The sequence below is a fragment of the Pantherophis guttatus genome, chromosome 1 (assembly GCF_059756535.1).
Source record: "Pantherophis guttatus breed Tessera chromosome 1, ASM5975653v1, whole genome shotgun sequence".
In the NCBI taxonomy this organism is placed as follows: Eukaryota; Metazoa; Chordata; class Lepidosauria; order Squamata; family Colubridae; genus Pantherophis; species Pantherophis guttatus.
This window is the reverse complement of record NC_142063.1, coordinates 319,268,283-319,286,770: the sequence shown is the minus strand read 5'-3', so window position 1 is coordinate 319,286,770 and position 18,488 is coordinate 319,268,283. Positions and strand designations below refer to the sequence as shown.

The window sequence follows — 18,488 nt, the reverse complement described above, 5'->3', positions numbered from 1 at the left end:
AGGATCTTCCATTGAAATACTTCTCCAGTCATCTTCTCTTTCAAATAGAATGTTGAAACATAAGAAGGAAATATAGTTTCAGGCTTTTGGATCATTCTTTTTAAGAGGCTTATTTCCTGTGGACTATATTGCAAACCTATATATTGCATGTATAACAGTGTGCACATACCAGCTCACATTAAAGAGAGATCTAATCTGGAACTAAGAAGAAATTTCCTGACTATAAGAATAATTACTCAATGGAAAAGCTTGCCTCCCAGAATTGTGGGTGCTTCATCACTGGAGATCTTCAAGAAAAGATTGTCACGAGTCATTAGTAAGATAGAATATAGAGGTAAGGAAGTTTACCAACAGAATATGATTAAAAAGGCTTTTTTGGAATTTTATACAAAGTTATATGCTAGTGACTCAATACAAGGTGTAGATATAGATAGATATTTAAAGGAAGGGAATATTTTGGAATTAACGTTGGAACAGAAGGAAGGTTTGAATCAACCAATAACTTCTGAGGAGATTGTTGCGGCAATTAAGCAGTTAAAAACAGGGAAAGCTCCAGGAACGGATGGACTAACAGCTGTTTATTATAAGAACTTACAGCTTGAAATGGTAGAGCCGCTTAGAACTCTACTTTGTAAAATTCAATTAGGGGGAGGAGTTCCACCCTCTTGGAGAATAGCTTTTGTTTCATTGATTCCGAAGGAAGATCAAAACTGTACTAAACCTGAAAATTTTAGGCCAATTTCACTTTTGAATACGGATTATAAAATTTTTGCTAAGATATTAGCAAATAGATTAATGTCAGTTATGCAACAAGTTATTCACAATGACCAATCAGGTTTTATAAAAGGGAGGCAGATGAAATATAATGTTAGACAAATTATAAACTTATTGGAATATTTGGAAAAAAATAACCAGGTCCCTGCAGCGTTCATATTCTTGGATGCAGAGAAAGCATTTGATCGATTGAACCGGCAATTCCTGTTTAAAATAATAGAAAAAATGCACTTTGGGGAGTATTTCATACATTCAATTAGAGCAATATATCAGGAACAAACAGCACAAATAATAATTAATGGAGGTTTAACAGATGTGTTTAAAATTGAGAAAGGTACGAGGCAGGGTTGTCTTTTGTCACCATTGTTGTTTATTTTAACTTTAGAAGTTTTGTTGAACAAGTTACGTGATTCTGACAAAATAAAAGGAATTGTAATTAGATAGCAGGATTATAGACTAAGAGCATTTACAGATGACCTGGTTCTTACCTTATCTCAACCTATAGAAGCGGCTCCCTATATGCTGGACATAGTAGCTCAATATGGCAAAGTATCTGGATTTAAAGTAAATCTACACAAGACAAAGATGATAACTAAAAATATGACCATAACTCAAAGAGAAGATTTAGGGAGAATAACGGGGTTTGAAGTAGTTAAAAAGGTTAAGTATCTAGGAGTATATATTGCAGCCTCAAATATGAAATTGTTTAAAAATAATTATGAAATTCTTTGGCAAAAAGTACAGAAAGAAATGGAAAAATGGAAAAAATTACAACTATCACTACTGGGAAGGATAGCAGCAATAAAAATGAATGTACTACCTAGGTTTTTATTTTTGTTCCAAACAATACGTGTGCTTAAAAAAGATGGAAATCTGATGGAATGGCAGAAAGGGGTTAATACTTTTATCTGGGCTGGGAAGAAACCAAGAATGAAACTGAAAATTATACAGGATATACATGAGAGAGGAGGTCTTAAAATGCCTAATTTAAGATTGTATTATGAAGCAGTAGCTTTATCACAAATTAGTGATTGGTTTAATTTAACTGAAGAAAGAATGTTAAACATAGAAGGTTATGATTTCTTATATGGATGGCATGCCTATTTGTTATATGAAAAAAAAGTGGATAAAGCGTTTAAGGGTCATATACTCAGAAATGCATTGTTGAGGGTTTGGAAAAAGTACCAATATAAGCTGAACTATAAGATACCTATATGGGCAAATCCCAGACATGCAATAGAAAATATAAGTATAGAGCAAAAAATAGAGGTGATTACTTATAAAGAGCTTCTTCTTTTGGAAAGGGGTAAGATGCAACTGAAATCTCTAGATGAATTAAAAGAAGAAGGGATAATTTATACGTGGTTTCAGTATGGTCAGCTTCAAGCTAGATGGAGGAAAAAGAAGGTTGAAATTTACTCCTCAATTGTTCCTATTGGATATAACGACGGACTGTACAGTATCAGAGACTAAATTGATTTTGAACTTAATATCAGCAGCTAGGCTGTTGGTAGCTCAATACTGGAAGAAGGACTCTGCCTACTATTGAAGAGTGGATATTGAAAGTAACAAACCTAGCAGAAATGGCGAAAATCTCAGCGTACTTGAAGGACCACACGCAAGAAAGATACGTATCGGAATGGAGAAGGTGGATTGATTATATTCAAAATAAGTATCAGACAAGAAAATATCAAATAGCTTATGAATGAATGTTAGTATTAGAAGTATTAGGTTATTTATAGTGGAGTTAAGGTTCCGGGGGGGAGTTAGTACTTTGAGGATAAGTAGATTAATCTAGTTTATGATTGATTAAATGAAATACCTTGTATTTTGCTCTGGGAAGTCTGGTGGGGAGGGTGGGATGAAGGGTGGGGGGATAGGGGGGGATTTTTTTTTTGTATTTCTTTTTTGTAAAACTTTTCAATTAAAAAAAAAAGAAAAGATTGTCCAGAATGCAATAAGGTGCCTTGGGCAGGGGGTTGGACTAGAAGACCTCCAAAGTCCCTTCCAGCTCCATGATTGAGGAAAATTCAAGGGGAAATTCAAGCTTTGAGGAAAATTCAAGCTTCCTTCAGTAACCATTTTATGAGAGCATCCATGATGTGTTCTCAAAATATCAAATACAGTATCTGATCCTAAAGTTTTGGGGAGCTTTTAAATATATGATATGCTTTATTTAGCTGTCATTGAACAGAGAGAAAAATGCAGTTTCTGCCACTATAAAGAAGATAGCTAAAGTGTAGAGAAGTGAAATAGGAACTTAGCAAAATGCCTTTTTTTGCCACCTCTTTTCTTGTCTGTCTTTCTCATTGTTCATTTTGGAATCCCTTCCCTTCCCCCTTCCCCCTTCCCCCTTCCCCCTTCCCCCTTCCCTTCCCTTCCCTTCCCTTCCCTTCCCTTCCCTTCCCTTCCCTTCATCTTTTCTGCAAACTGCTGATCTTCCTTCCAGGAATGCATTGCCTGGCCTGTATTTTTAGACAGGAATATTTCATGCTGTGCTGTTGCTGTTTCACTTTGGGTCAGGATCACCAGTGCAGCAAGCACGAGCATAGGATGTTGTTTTGATGAGCTGTTATTTTCTTCCCAAAAAGGATGCAGCTCTGGTACCTTCCCCATCAACACAAGGTTTCATTTGACACATGACCACAAGCAAAAAGAGAGTCAGGGAGGAATAGGTACTTCCCAGCTGTTTGAGTGCCTTTGGCATCTGTGGTAATAAATTATCACAGTAGAAGACTACATGATTTTGTAAACCAAGTCAAGTGCATGAAACTGCTTAATATAGGATGCTAATATCAAATACTACAAGGCTCTGGACCAGAAGATTCCTCATTCTTCTTATCGAGATGTAACTGCCACATTCAATACACACAGAAATGGACACAAATTTGTATCAGGTCTTTTACTGCTTTGGTTCTTGTTACCTAAAGGCCCTGGTTATTAGTCACTGAGTGGGAAAAGCTGAGCCCTTTATGGAGGCTGCACAAGGAATCTATCATCTGCAAATAATTAGAATTAAACACTAGAAATTACATTGTTTTTCTAATGAGCAGATGTGTCTACTTGGAGAAGGAGGACAGCTGTACCCATATACAAATGTGAAAGCAAGCCTAAACCAACATTGCCCATTTTGTGATAACCCTACTTTTATAATGTCAAATGGGTCATTACATAAAGGATCATTGCATAAATTGTTCAAGATGGCTCCTCCAGAACTTTGAAAAAAGATATATAAGAAACCCAGACCTCAGTAACAGAGGTCCTTTGTAGAAGTGAAGTAAATTCAGTTATTGGGATGGTACTTCCTATTTACCAAGATTTATTGACATGACGTATTCTTTTCTGCTTCAGCTGTAAAGGAGCCGTTCTGGGTCAGAAAAAAGATATCCCTGCACTGTGTTATTGTGGCTCAGGGTTTGGAGGCTTTCTCATTCTGGGATCCCCAAGTTGCATATTAACGTTTTCCTGGGGCAGTGCAACCCCATTTAGCATCAAAGATAAAATAGTCCTGGAAGGAGAAGACTCCATATGCCTCATGTAAGGTTTTTGTTTCCACGTGTCTCCTTTCTCCCTAATTCACCTGCACTTTGTCCCCTATCCTTTGCTTCCATCTTTGTCAGATACACTGCTCTGCCCTTTCTCTTCTTGCACACGAGTTGTGCTTCCTCTAGGATGTTCTTCATTATTTTATTTCCTCTATTCTGTCCTGCTACTATTCATCATCTGTTGCCCCCTCCATGCTCATGGGACAGTCAGTTAAACTAAATTACTAGCACTTTTTAGGAAATGTTCTGCATAGCCAGGTTCTACACCAGGTGAAGCCCATCAAAAGCTGCTATTATCTCTCCCCAATTTCCAACACATTTTATCACATAAGGCAAATGACATTTTTACTTTATACACTGAACACAAGGTCAAAGCTTCTTTTACCAAGACAGGTTTTGAATTCTGGGCATTATACGTCTCGTCATTTCAGGCAGGAAATAAAATAGTTGCCTGCAGTCCACAAAATAAAACTCAGCTAGTGTAACCAATAAGCTCCAGCACAGTTTTGGTTTTTCAGAAGGTTTTTATAATAATCTGACCTGCTTTTCACATTTTTGCTAACCAGGGAATTGGGGAGAGATGTGATACAGGGACAAAATAAGCCCCTTCGTTACTTATGCATTATTCATGGCAGTTTGTGAACACTGCCTTTGGTCAGTTTGATTTACATGCTGTATTAAAATTCAAGAGTAAATGCTACATGGATTATTAGTAGGCTTTTAATCTTTGATTTCATGTCTAATTAGTTACAAGAGGTCAAACCTGATTTTCTTTCTCCTTTTTTCCTGAAACAGCGTTTTCAGATGACTTTTTCTTTCCTATTACCTAACGCCTCTACCTTCCCATAAATGTAATGCAGTAATAACTTGCTTTAATGATAACATAAGAGACTTCTAGGAATTTTGTAGAAGTCTTAATCCTCAGTACGCTATAATCTAGACAGGGTTGAGTGATTCAGTGCATAAGTAAAACAAAATAGTGAGTGCATTAGGAAGCCATATTGTATGAAAGCAACTCATCCATCTAGCTCGTCTCTAAGTGTGCTATGGTTTGGTCAACCCAGTTTTATGGATTTGTATGATACTCTGCATTACTGACTACATATGTGAGGTTCTCACAATCTGTTAGGTGTAATGGGTTTGTCTAATTTTGTGGCTTGATGTATTATGCAAGCAAGCATCCCTTAATAGGCATTGGCTCTCCAGGCAAAGAGAGATCCTTCCCACTCCCTGTTGCTGACTCTTTTAATTCTAGAATTATAAATGAATCTTAGACATTTGCTTTTCGATCAAGGGTATTGCTAAGCAGATACAATTTCTCCCCAAAGTTAAACTGATATTATCAGCTCTTTAATGTACACCAGGTCAGTGAGCAAATAGTGCAATAAATGCTGGGAGTTTCTTTATTGTTATAAGCAATAATAAAAGAATCTTGAAAGCCTGTCAGGTTTCTGTTTCCCTCCCTCTTTTACCAAAGAGAGTCAGGCAAGACAGTTTTCATTTTCTTTTCGTACCTTCCTGTTTTCCCAAATGAAGTTCATGTTTTTCCAAGATTTGCAGCATATTTCCCTCAAAACCATCTCTCTAGAGGTAGTACTTGACTTATGACCATTATTGTGCACAGAATTACAGTTGTGCCAGTCGTTAAAAGCTAGTCACCATGTCACTACACCATTTTATGATCTTTACCAAAAAAACCATTGTAAAGCAGAATGTGACTTCAGGATGCTACAAGCAGCCATACATATGGGCCAGTTGCCGAGTGCCCAAAATGTAATTGTGTGATGGGGTATGGTTGTTGGAGTCTCAAATCCAGCTCATAAGTAGCCCTGCAGAGGTAGTCCATTAAGGAAGACTACCCGTACTTCTCTATGGATACAGAGGAATACTAAGATAAGTACTATCTTCAGACTTGATAAACACGGTCACACAAAACATAATTTCTTGTTTCAACTAATATTTCAGTTTATGGCTAGTGACAAGCCATGGCCTCTGATATTACAGAACAGCTGATCTCAATAAAAGTATTTTTAGACTTCCTATGGAATTGATTTCTTGGTCTGGTCTACCAAGTGGGACTGACATAATCCTAGAACATAGAATCATAGGGCAGGAAGGGACCTTAGTGTCCCTAAGTCTCTTATCCAAGGCAGGAGACTTTATGCCATTCTGGTCAAATGGTTGTCTAGTCTTTTCTTGAAAACTTCCAGCAATGGAGCACAAACAACTCCAGGAGGCAAGCCATTCCATTGATTAACTGATCTTACTGTTAGGAAATTTCTCCTTAGTTCTAGGTTAGATTTCTTTTTAACAATCTTCCACCCATTACTTCTTCCCTATCCTTTGGTGTTTTGGAGAATAAGTTGATCTCCTCTTCTCTGTGACAGTCCCTCAAATACTGGAAGACAGCTATTGTGTCATTCCCAATTCTTCTCTTCAAAAGACTAGATATACCTAGCTCCCTGTTCATCATATGATTTTGCCTCCAGATTCCTTATCACCTTTGTTGCTCTTCTCTGCACAGTTTCTAGAGTCTCAGCATCTTTTTGTGTCATGCTGATCAGAACTGGATTTGTTTTCCAAGTGTGGCCTCACTAATACGGTATAAAACAGTATTATCACTTTTTGTGATCTAGATGCTGTCCCTCTGTTGATGCAGGCTATGACTGCAGTGGCAGTCCCAAAGATGCTTCAGCATTTTTGGCAGTTGCAGCACATTGCTGATTCACACATAAGTGGTAGTTCACCAGAACACATAGACCCATCTCACAGTTGGCTCAACTGTTGAGCCAGGTACTGCCTATTTTATACCTATGCATTTGTTTTTTCCTGCCCAAGTGTGGGACCTTACTTTTCTCACCACTGAACTGCATCTTCTTGGATAGGACCCATTGCTCAAGTCTGTCAAGATCCTTCTGAATCTTCAGCCTATGCTCTGAAGTGTTAGCAATTTCCCCCAGCTTGATGTTGTCTGGAATTTTTGATATTGCTTTTCTCTTCTCTCCTCTAGATGATTTATGAATGTTGAAGAGTTTTGGGCCCAAAACAGAACCCTGAGAGACATTATATGTTTCCCTTCATGTAAACATAGTTCCATTGAGGACTGTATGCTGGTATAATTGGTCAGCCAACTGTGAATCCATCTGGCAATGGCAGTGTCTATTCCACTTTGTTCTACCTTATCAAGAAGCAGCTGTGGTTTACTTTGTCAAGTGCTTTACTGAAGTCCAACTATACTATGTCTACAATATTTTCCTGATCTACTAATCCACTAAAATAAAAAAAAAAGATTTGTCTGGCATGATCTGTTTTTAACAAACCCATGCTGCCTTCTAATAATCATCTTGTTCATTTTTAGATGCTCACAAATCTGCCTCTTGATTATCTTTTCCAGGATTTTCCCAGGTATTGATCAAGCTGATTGGGCGATAATTTCCTGGATCCATTTTCTCTCATTTTGTAGATAGGAACCACATCAGCTGTTTTCCAGTCTTCTGGTAGTTCCCCTATGCTACAGGAGCTTTGAAAGATTACATTCAATGAGTAAAAAAAATATTGAAAAATTATATAAGAAAGATGAAGTAAGCTTTTAGCTAAAATTGATAGGCATCTCAACAATTCTGCAAAAAGCTATAGGAATGGCTTTGAAGGGAATATTCTTAAATTATTTCAGGAACAATAAAAGAGAAGTGCTCCTTTAGATTATGGGAAAGGAGATGCTGTTAGGAAGACACTCAGAGTGCTTTTCTCTGACTCAACGGGAAATAAGAGGGAGGGAAATATAATACAAGCAGACTTACAAAATTCTTTTCTTATAGTTTATTTCAGGGGTGTCAAATTGGATTTCTTTGAGGGCTGGATCAGCATTGTAGTTCTCCATGGGCTGGCGGGAGGGGGGGCGGGGAGTGGGGGGAAAGATGGGACGCACGCCGCGCGGAGGCCTCCCAAAAACAGCTGGCAGAGTGCTGCTGGAGGTAGGAAAGGCCAAAAACGGGCCGCATGGGGACCTCGGGAGGCCTCCATGCGGCCCATTTTTGGTCAGCAGAATGCTGCAGGAGGCCGGGGAGGCCGAAAATGGGCCGCAGGCTGGATTTAAGCAGCCCACAGGCTGGATCTGGCCCGCGGGCCTTGAGTTTGACACCCCGGGCTTATTTCAATAAAGTAGAGTTATAGTCTTCATGTGGTTTCTAATCTGGACTATCATAGGATTTATTTATTTTATTAAATATACATGCCATCCACCTCACTAATGAAGCAACTCTGGACAGCTTACAAAATAGATTAGCAAATTTTGGAGAGGTTTGGGTCTATTTTTCACACCTTTGTAATTTATTGTTGTTAGTCCTGTTATTAAATCTATTATGTTCCATTATGTTCAATAACAAATCCTGTTCAAAAAATTATAAAATCATTGAATACTTCCAGCAATCAAAACAGTCCTGGGAAGCAGCAACTATTGAATGTTGAAGGGCGGTTCATCTCTATGTTGCATTGGCCATACAAATGGCTTTACCATACTAGCTGATTTTCATACTGTGACCTTCTTTTCACTTTTCTTTTCCCTTGGCAACTCTTAAGCTTTGTTCACATAATCGTTACAGTGAGTGATGAGATCAAACCAGGGCAACACAATATAGATAACTTTTGCTAGATAATAATATGAGGAGCTGCAGGAAAGGAGTTTTTATTAGTCTTAACTCAGCAGGTATTGATTGGGGTGGAAAAAGAAAATGGTGGATCAATATATTAGGAAGCAAATGGTAGATATAGAAAATTTAAATCAAAGCTCTATTTTTTACAGTCTAAGAAACTATGAACTGCCCTTTACAGTTTCACTACATCACACCAAAGAGAGTTCCAGAAAGTAGTAATTTGTCTCCATTATTAGTATAATTTCCTTCGGGAATGAAAGACTAGAAAAAAGAACCATTAGCTTCTTGTCACTTATGGGAAAGAAATTAGAAATGCTACAGGTATGACACTCAAAATATCACTACACCTTAATACTAAAAAGGAGAAAAAACTGATAATTCCATAACCTCAACAAAGAGATTGACAGATTAAAATAAATTCATCTAGATGCAAACTATTGCAGTGTAATATGATTTCTGCTTTCCTCGGAGTTGTACCAAAATTTAGTAATTCTTTTTGACTTGCCAAACATATTTTGCACATTGCTGGTGGCTTTGATTAAGAGGTACCTATCTCTTTTGCCAATATTCAGCTTTATTTACAGTTTTAATAAAAGGATAGGATGCCATATATCAGGAATAACTAGCCCAAACCACAAACAATAAAATATAAGCACAAGGGAGAGACACATACAGAAGAAAGACGAGAGAACTAGGTATTTCATAAGTGAATTCCAGGAAGGGCAAATATGAGTTCTATTCCATAGATTTAGGAAATAGCATACAAGTTTTAAATCAGAAAAAAATATACAAAAATCAACACTGGTCTTGATAAGTAGGGAGTAAACTCCCTACATTGAAATACTTAACTCTTGACAATAATGAAAATACTAAATAAATTATGAGAGGTCTTATTCTACATGGAAGGGACATGGTGGCTTAGTGGGTAAAATGCTGGGCTTGTCGATTGAAAGGTTGGCAGTTCAGCGATTCAAATCCCTAGTGCCACGTAATGGGATGAGTTCCCATTACTTGTCCCAGCTTCTGCCAACCTAGCAGTTCGAAAGCACGTAAAAAATGGAAGTAGAAAAATAGGGATCACCTTTGGTGGGAAGCTAACAGTGTGCCTTTGGCATTTAGTCATGCCGGCCACATGACCACGGAGACGTCTTCAGACAGTGCTGGCTCTTCGGTTTTAAAACGGAGATGAGCACCGTCCCCTAGCGATGGGAATGACTAGCACATATGTGCGAGGGGAACCTTTACCTTTACCTTTATTCTATATGGGTCAGTGCACAGTAATAAGTTATCAACAAATGTGCTTACTATAATACAGTAGTAAAAAATCTTCTTGGTTTTCTTCATACAGTTTCCTTTCATTAGGTTAATTCAGGTTTGTACAGCATCTTTAGTTCATAGTTTTCTGCTTTCTTGTCTATACTTTTAAAAGGCCCAGCTATTTAAGACCAACACTATTCAAAAATATTTATTTGATAGCATGTTAATGTTACTATGATATTTGCATGATGCCTAAATGACAAATAGCATGTCATGTTAAACAGTTTAATATCTTTACTAATTTTACCAGTACAATTTGCATAATAGTTATCACTAGCCCTAATAGTACTCTAAATATCCATTTGCTTCTCTGTGGAAAACTCTTCTAGGATTTTAAAATATAGGGAATGGAGAGCTGTGTGAAATCCCAAATGATTTCCAGGATAACTGAAAAACATTTTATTCTTCCTATTCGTTATGGTTTAGTAATCCAAGCTGTTCTGCTTTTGATGTTAATGCTAAATTTCAATGATGGTTTAAATTGTAATACAGGTAGTCTTTGACTTACAACATTTTGTTTAATGAGCTTTCAAAGTTGCAACAGCACTGGAAAAAGTGACTTATGACTGCTCTTCACACTTACGACTGTTGCAGCATCCCCATGATCATGTGATCAAAATTCAGATGCTTGGTAACTGACTCATATTTATGACAGTTGCAGTGTCCCAGGGTCATATGATCACCTTTTGTAACCTTCTGACAAGCAAAGTCAATGGGGAAAGTAGATTCACTTAACAAGGTTATTAACTTATCAACTGCATTTAACAACTGTGCCAAAAAAAGTTGTAAAATGGGGCAAAACTCACTTAACAAATGTCTCACTTAACAACATGAATTTTGGACTCAATTTTAGTCATAAGTTGAGGACTACCTGTAGTAGTTTGGTGCAGTGGTATAGTCTAAAAACCAGAAGACTATGAGATCTAGGTCTCCCTTAGGCATGAAACCTTGGTGGATGACATTAGGACAATCACTCTTTCTCAAGCCGCCCCACCTCACAGGGGCAGGTGGGTCTCTCTGAAGGCCTTGAGCTTCCCAACCTACTGGTTCCACACTCTCCTCCTCACCCCTCCCATCATGGCTCCGTCACTTATTTTTTTGATAGGTCTTTGGGAAGCATCTGCTCTACCATGTGGCCTTCCTGCCCAGTAGAGACCGTGTGGTGCCATCCCAGAATGGGATACCATTTTGGGAGCAGATGGAATGAATTGTGGCTGCTCCAAAATGGCACCCACTTCCAGGAAGGTGCCACACAGCCTTCACTGTATAGGGAGGCCAAGAGCCAACTGTCCTTCCCAAACACTATCTCTTTTGATAGAATCTTCATATAACAATAACATTTCTGTCTGATAATTATCGGTTTGTGATTTGCTGCAGAATTGAATTTTGTGTTGTAATTTTAACCAAATGGCTAATCATGATCTAAGCAGTTCTGAATTTATCTCCTTCAAAACCTTTGCATTTGCATTTTAGGTATTTAAAACTGATTTTATTTCAGGTTTGTTTTATTGTTTTAATAATAAATTTTGATTTTGTTTATCATTTTTGAGATTGGTCTGCCTCCCACAGGAAGGAAAAAGGACTGAAATCTCTAGTCACATGTTTATATATTACATAGAAAGGTGACTGAATTATTATTATTATTTTGCTTTATGCATTTTTATCCTTTAATCACTAGAAAAATATCACAGGTTATGAAAGCTTTCTTCTCACACAAGAAGGTATGAGCGAACACCATTTGAGGTGACCCCTGGAGGAGATATTGTATCAACTGGAAGTCACAAGGTTCTGGCCCAATGCAGGAAGTAGGACCATGGGGAGGAGACCCAAGGGTTTCTAGAAGAAGTTCCAAGTCATATGGATTTCTATCTTATAGGATCCATTACTCTGGAGTTCTGGCATCCCACTGTTATTATTATTGAACTACACTGGAGGTCTGTAACTAAACGTTCTTCCCTTCCTTTATTTTATTTTTATTTTTAGGGATGCGGCAGGGAAATGATGCTGGGACACAATATCGGTCTGCCATCTATACAGTCACCCCAGAACAAATGGAGTCTGCCTTGAAATCTAAAAATGATTATCAAAAGGTAAGGATAAACTTAAAGTGCTTCCAGGTCACCTTACAATATTCAGACTGAGAAAAGCCATTACAACTTATCCTCTCAACTTATGTCTACAATTGGAGCTGGAGTCTCAGGGTAAGGTAATTAAGAAAGACATCCATGTGACTACTTCCTTCAATGACTTCAATCCCAGCTCTCCCTGTTGCAGTTGCTAAACAGGTAGAGTGAAACAGCTGCCTGCTGAAAAAGGGCAGGTAGCTCCTCTTCATGCATGAAGGTGAACGCATATGCTGGGCTGGAGAAATGAGGCAGGGATCGCGAAGATTATTACTTTGTTTCTCCACTACAGTGCACAGGTTCCTCTCTTCTCTGTGTTCAGAAGGGAACTCATGCAGTGAGCTAGAGAGATGAGATGATGGGGATTGTGCAGCTCAACAAAGTACTTCTGTCCCTTCTCCTGCCATGCATGGCGGAGAGGGGATTCTTTGGCATGTGGTAGCAGCTTGCAACCTTCCCTGTCAGCTTCCCCATTGACTTTCTGGGGAAGCTGGCAGGGAAGATTGCAAATGATGATCACATGACCACAGAGCACTTGGCAATCAGTTATAATATCCAAAGTTGGCAAGCACCCAGATCACAAACACTTCACAAACACAAAGTCATGTTTTATGATGTGCTTGACAGCCTTTAATGCCTTTATAACTTTGAATGGTTATAAACTACTGGTTGTATGCCATGCGCTACCTTTATCAGTTTTGTAGCCACTGGCCCAGGGATGGGCAATTAATTTTCTAAAAGGGTCAGATGAGAAACTGAGACTATTGTGGAGGATTGCTGCTGCCCCACCCGCCACTGCCAACACTCTGCCCCCGAAGCTGCTCTCCTCTGCCAATGCTGCACCGATGCCCCAATGCTGTCACTGCTCTACACCCCACCCGCTAATGCTGCCCTTCAATTGATGCTGCTGATGCCAGCTCCCTGCTGTCAATGCTATGGATCAGATTAGGACCGCCTGTGCCCACAGGCCATAAAATGCCCAGGTTTGCATTAGCCTGTACTTTGCTGAGAAGAGGGTTTTTTTTGACTCCTTGAAGACTAGCTACCTATTTTACTTCCAATCGCACTGTTAAGGTCAGTGTATTTATATCAGACATTGTTTTGGCATTGCTGTACTTTTTCATGCTATCATTCATAATGAGGAGAAGCTCCATTCAGAACTGTGAATATCTTCCAGTATTGTTTGCTGTCTGTTTGAATAGCTAATAGCTGGAGACTCTTTATAAAATATGTGATGACTGACATCACTGCCTTTGAGTTCTCCTTCCGCAAGAGATAGCGAGCAAAGTAAAATATCAGCAGGGCTGCAGGGAGATTTGTTGGCTAATGATTTCACAACAGTTAGATATAAAGAAAAGAAGAATGGAAGACAGTGACAAACATGTAACTCTCATAATTTCAAGCTTGAGTTGTTTATTCACTTGAGAACAATTTTACTTTGTGAAATAGTATTAAATATTTTATATTTACATAGTTAGAAATGTAGGACATTTCTAATTCAAGCTCCCATACAGTTGTACAAATCAACTGACACAATAAACTCTAAAATTCTTATACTTTATTTTTTGTATTTATCCTGAATATATTGACTATATCTGAAATAGCAGAGATAGAAGCAGGTATGGCATGGAAAAAAATGGTGGTCTGCTACTATATTAATGTCCTTTCCCAAAGTCGTCTCCTTATTACTTTCCAGTGAACTATAAACTTTATTCTAAGGAATACCTGCATCATTATTATTCATTCCCCCTCCCAAGAGGACTAAGGATGGTTCTCATTAATTTATATTGTTTTCTTTCCTCTAGTTTTATGTGTAGTTTTCAACAGATGGGTTTAAGGTTGAAAAATGTCTGGGTTTTTTTTCTTGCCCCAGAAAATCTTTCCTGTTATATACTGAAAGGAAGTTTTTGGTGGCATACCAACTTCCACAATTCCTGGAGGAAACGGATTATCTAGTCCCGTACCAATTGGGTTTCAGGCGTGGACACAGCATGGAAACGGCATTGGTTGCCCTGGTGAATGATCTCAGGCGGGCCCGGGATGGGGGTTATTCCTCCATTCTGGTGCTACTTGACCTCTCAGCGGCTTTCGATACCATCGACCATGGTATCCTACTGCGACGGCTCCAGGGATTGGAGGTGGGGGACACTGTTTTACAGTGGTTCTCCTCCTACCTCTCGGGCCGTACGCAGTTTGTTTGGGCGGGGGGTCAGAGATCCTCCTCAAGGCCTCTCACTTGTGGGGTGCCGCAGGGGTCGGTTCTCTCCCCCCTGTTCTTTAACATCTATATGAAACTGTTGGGTGAGATTATTCGCAGCTTCGGGGTAAGGTATCATCAATATGCTGATGATACCCAACTGTACATCTCCACCCTGGATCAACACAGGGATGCCCTCTCAGTGATGTCTAAATGCCTGGAGGCGGTACGGGTCTGAATGGGCAGGAACAGGCTCAGACTCAACCCCTCCAAAACTGAGTGGCTGTGGTTACCGGCATCTCGTGATCTAGTATCCCCATCACTTCCGATGGGGAGGGAGTTGCTTACTCCTTCTGAAAGAGTTCATAATCTTGGCATCCTCCTTGACTCACGGCTGTCCTTGGTGGATCATCTGATGGCCATGACAAGGGGGGCTTTTGCACAGGTTCGCCTGGTGCGCCAGTTACTCCCTTTCCTAGACAGGGATGCCCTCCGTACAGTCACTCATGCTCTCATCATTTCTCAGTTGGATTACTGCAATGCCCTCTACATGGGGCTGCCCTTGGGGTGCACCCGGAGGCTCCAGCTGGTCCAGAATGCAGCTGCGCGGGTTGTTACGGGAGCTTCCCGCTACTCCCATGTAATACCTCTCCTGCGTGATCTGCACTGGCTGCCGGTGGCCCTTCGGATCCGCTTCAAGGTGCTGGTACTCATCTATAAAGCCCTTCATGGCATGGGCCTAGGGTACTTGCAGGACCACCTCCTACTGGCCTCCCACTGCCCAATGCTCTCACATAGGACTGCCTTCCTCCAGGTGCCGCCGGCCACACAGTGTCGGCTGGCGGCTCCCAGGATGAGGGTGTTCTCTGTGGCCGCACCGATCCTCTGGAATGGGTTACCCACCGGGCTCCGGACGGCCCCTGACCTCCGCACTTTCCGCGCCGAGCTGAAGACATAGCTTTTTCAGCAAATTCCCTAATCTGTCGCGGGGTTTTTAATTGTCTGGGGATTTTAAATTGACTAATTTTAGTATTGGGATTGTTGTGTTGTTTTTGTTTTGTGAGCCACCCCGAGTCCTATGGGAGAAGGGTAGCATATAAATTTGAAAAATAAATAAATAAATAAAAAATGGGGGAAAGCTTGCTATCTGTCATTCTTACAGATTGTCAGCAATTGAGTCTCGCTTTAGCACTCACATAACTGAGGTTTCATGCCAACAACTCTTCTCTACTTCGTCCTGGGCTTAGACCACAGCCTATCATGCTATCATTGTCTATCTGTTTTGTTCTGTCAACTTGGAGAGAGAAGTATTGCCTTGTGACTGACCGTTACAAGGTCATCTGTGATTTTGACAACATGGCAGTATAGGTCCTTTAATCAGAAGAAGTTGCTCAAATTGTGAGATTTTTTTTTTATTCATACTTTTCCCTCTTCTTTCCTGCTGTTTCATTCTTGATGTGGTAGTTTTTCATAAATAAATTTTATGGGTAGGTATTTGACCATTTAAATGGAAAGTATTAAGATGTTTTCAGGAATAGAAAAGGTTGAAGTAGTTCCAGGCATCCTAATCAGACCCTTTCTCCATATCTCTTTTTCTTAATATAATGTTTTACATCTTAGTTTCTCCAGTCAGATGCAAGAAGCTTTTAAAAGGTCAGATCACTGAGAATTATTCATATAATTTTTTACATTATCAGTTGTGTCTATCGAATTTAAATAAAATGGACAACAATTCAGAAAAAAAGTCTTATTGAGATTGAAAGAATTTTGTCCTGGGGATTGGCAGTATTGGATTTAAGCTTTAGATATTTAACTCAAGTCAAGTTATCTCTCTGTAATCCGGCTGTTTTAAAATCACTTTTATGTATATTCAGCCTGTAATATTCTGTGAGCAACTTCTGTAGACAGTTATTTCATTTGGTTGTTGTTTGGTAGATTTAAAAGCACAATGGGGAACTGCCAATCATTTTATAAGGTTAAATAAAATAAGCTTTATGTGGGTATTTTCCAGTGGTGAAATGTAAAATTTGTTACTACCGGTTCTGTGGGGGTGGCTTGGTGGGGGGATAATGTGACTGGGTGGGCATGGTCAACATTTTTTTAAAAACTTTTAAAACCATAAAAATGCTTTTAAAAGCCTCTGATGATCCCAGCTGAGCCGTGCGATCATCAGAGGCTTTTTTTTTTACTTTTAAAAGCATTTTTTCGGCCAAAGAGGTTGTAGAAAAAATGCTTTTAAAAATTAAAAAAAAGCCTCTGATGATTGCGCGGCTCAGCTGGGCGGCGGGGGGGGGGGATTTCCGATTCGGTTCTCCGAACCACTCGCTGCCATCACTACTGGATCGGGTGACCCGGTCTGAACCAGGAGCATTTCACCCCTGGTATTTTCTCTAATTGATGTAATTTTTCCTGGGTCTGGGAATAGGGCTCTCTGCAGAGTTATGCTGCCAGACTCTTGCCTTTAGAAAACTTTGAAGAGTATGAATTTGCCACATAATTGTTTTGGATTGTTCCTACAGAGGAAAGCAGGCACATGCTTGTAGGTACATATGTTTTGCCTGTGAAGTATTTTGTTTGTTGCTTCACAGGTAGTGTTTAGGTTTTATTTATGTATCATCTTAATCATACTCTTATGTCTAATTTACTCTGCACCCTATTTATTTTCTATAGATCTATTAATTTATTTACAAAAATGTTCAGTAATTTTTCACCATTTGCAAAATAGAGTGAGTCCAGCTCACAAACAGTCTCTGCATTTGTTTCAAACTCTATTCCTCTAAGAGCAGTAGAATTTTTTCCCCATTCTCTCTAAAATGTATTTACTTTTACAGTCCTTTACACACTGTGCAGTATTTTCTTAGCCTCCCAGTTCATGGTATAAACACTTGCTTTTCTCTCTGTCTCTCTTCATTTGTCCTCAGACTTTAGATTGCTTATCCTTAATATAGCTCTCAGTTGACTCTACTTCTTTCATATATATATTTTTTGAGCCCATAACAATTTAGCGTTCCTTCTGGCTATCACGTACCATTCTCTTATGGACTTGTGTCTTCTCTTTTCTAAAACAAATACGCTGTAAGATCAAAAATGTCAGTCCTGCCTCTAACACGCTCCACACTCCAGCATCACAGTCACTTAGCCATTAATCAGTGTTGATCTTCAGCCGTCTTTTGCTTCTGAATTCTAGTTATCACTTGCAAGTAGGCAGGGAACATAGAGACATTCCTATTTTATTTTATTTTTTTTGAACAGTTGTGGATCTACTATACAAAAAAGAATTTGCTATATTCCAAAAGCTTCACTTCTCTCCAAAAAGCACCAAACAGAGGAAAAATCCTCACATACAGTTGTGCTTCTCTTTAGACATAGGGAGGAAAAGTTTGCATTTTCCAGCCTCTTCAATACAGGCTTTCTGAAACGTAGACGGACTAATTTTACAATGTTCTCAGGATTGCTGCTGTGTGTAAAAGATGCACAGCATCTTGCAACAACCGATCAATCCCTAGGGGTTTATTGTCTAATAGCTAATTATTGTCAAGAGAAAAATACATTGCAAGTGGATCACAAAAAGATACAAATTCCCAATCCAAACACATGATTAGAATAAGTCAGGATTCAAGTGCTATATTGATTGGGGTTTGAATTGATGGGCCATTTGCTGTAAAAATGCAAGGTTATGGCATGAACTCAGAAGGAAGGGAGGAGATGTATATTTGCAAAGCCTGCATAACAAAGATAAAGAAAGAGGGGTGTGGACAGGTGGGGTCCCTTTCAATGTAGAAAACAGGAGCTAAGACAGAGCCAATAGAAGACTTACTAAAAGTCTTCTAGGATGCCTATTAGTTAACTTTTAGGAATAGGGTTGAAGTAGAGCCAATAG

The 18,488-nt window shown here is 39.2% G+C and overlaps 1 protein-coding gene across 6 annotated transcripts in view; it reads left to right on the top strand.

Moving 5' to 3' along the window:
• The window catches only part of MSRA (methionine sulfoxide reductase A), a 188,581-nt gene that overhangs the window by 102,714 nt on the left and 67,379 nt on the right, over positions 1 to 18,488 (top strand). For all 6 annotated transcript variants that reach the window (XM_034421296.3, XM_060693088.2, XM_034421302.3 and 3 more), the window contains one exon: positions 12,272 to 12,378. In XM_034421296.3, coding sequence (XP_034277187.1) covers positions 12,272 to 12,378 — 107 coding nt within the window. The remainder of the gene's footprint in view (positions 1 to 12,271; positions 12,379 to 18,488) is intronic.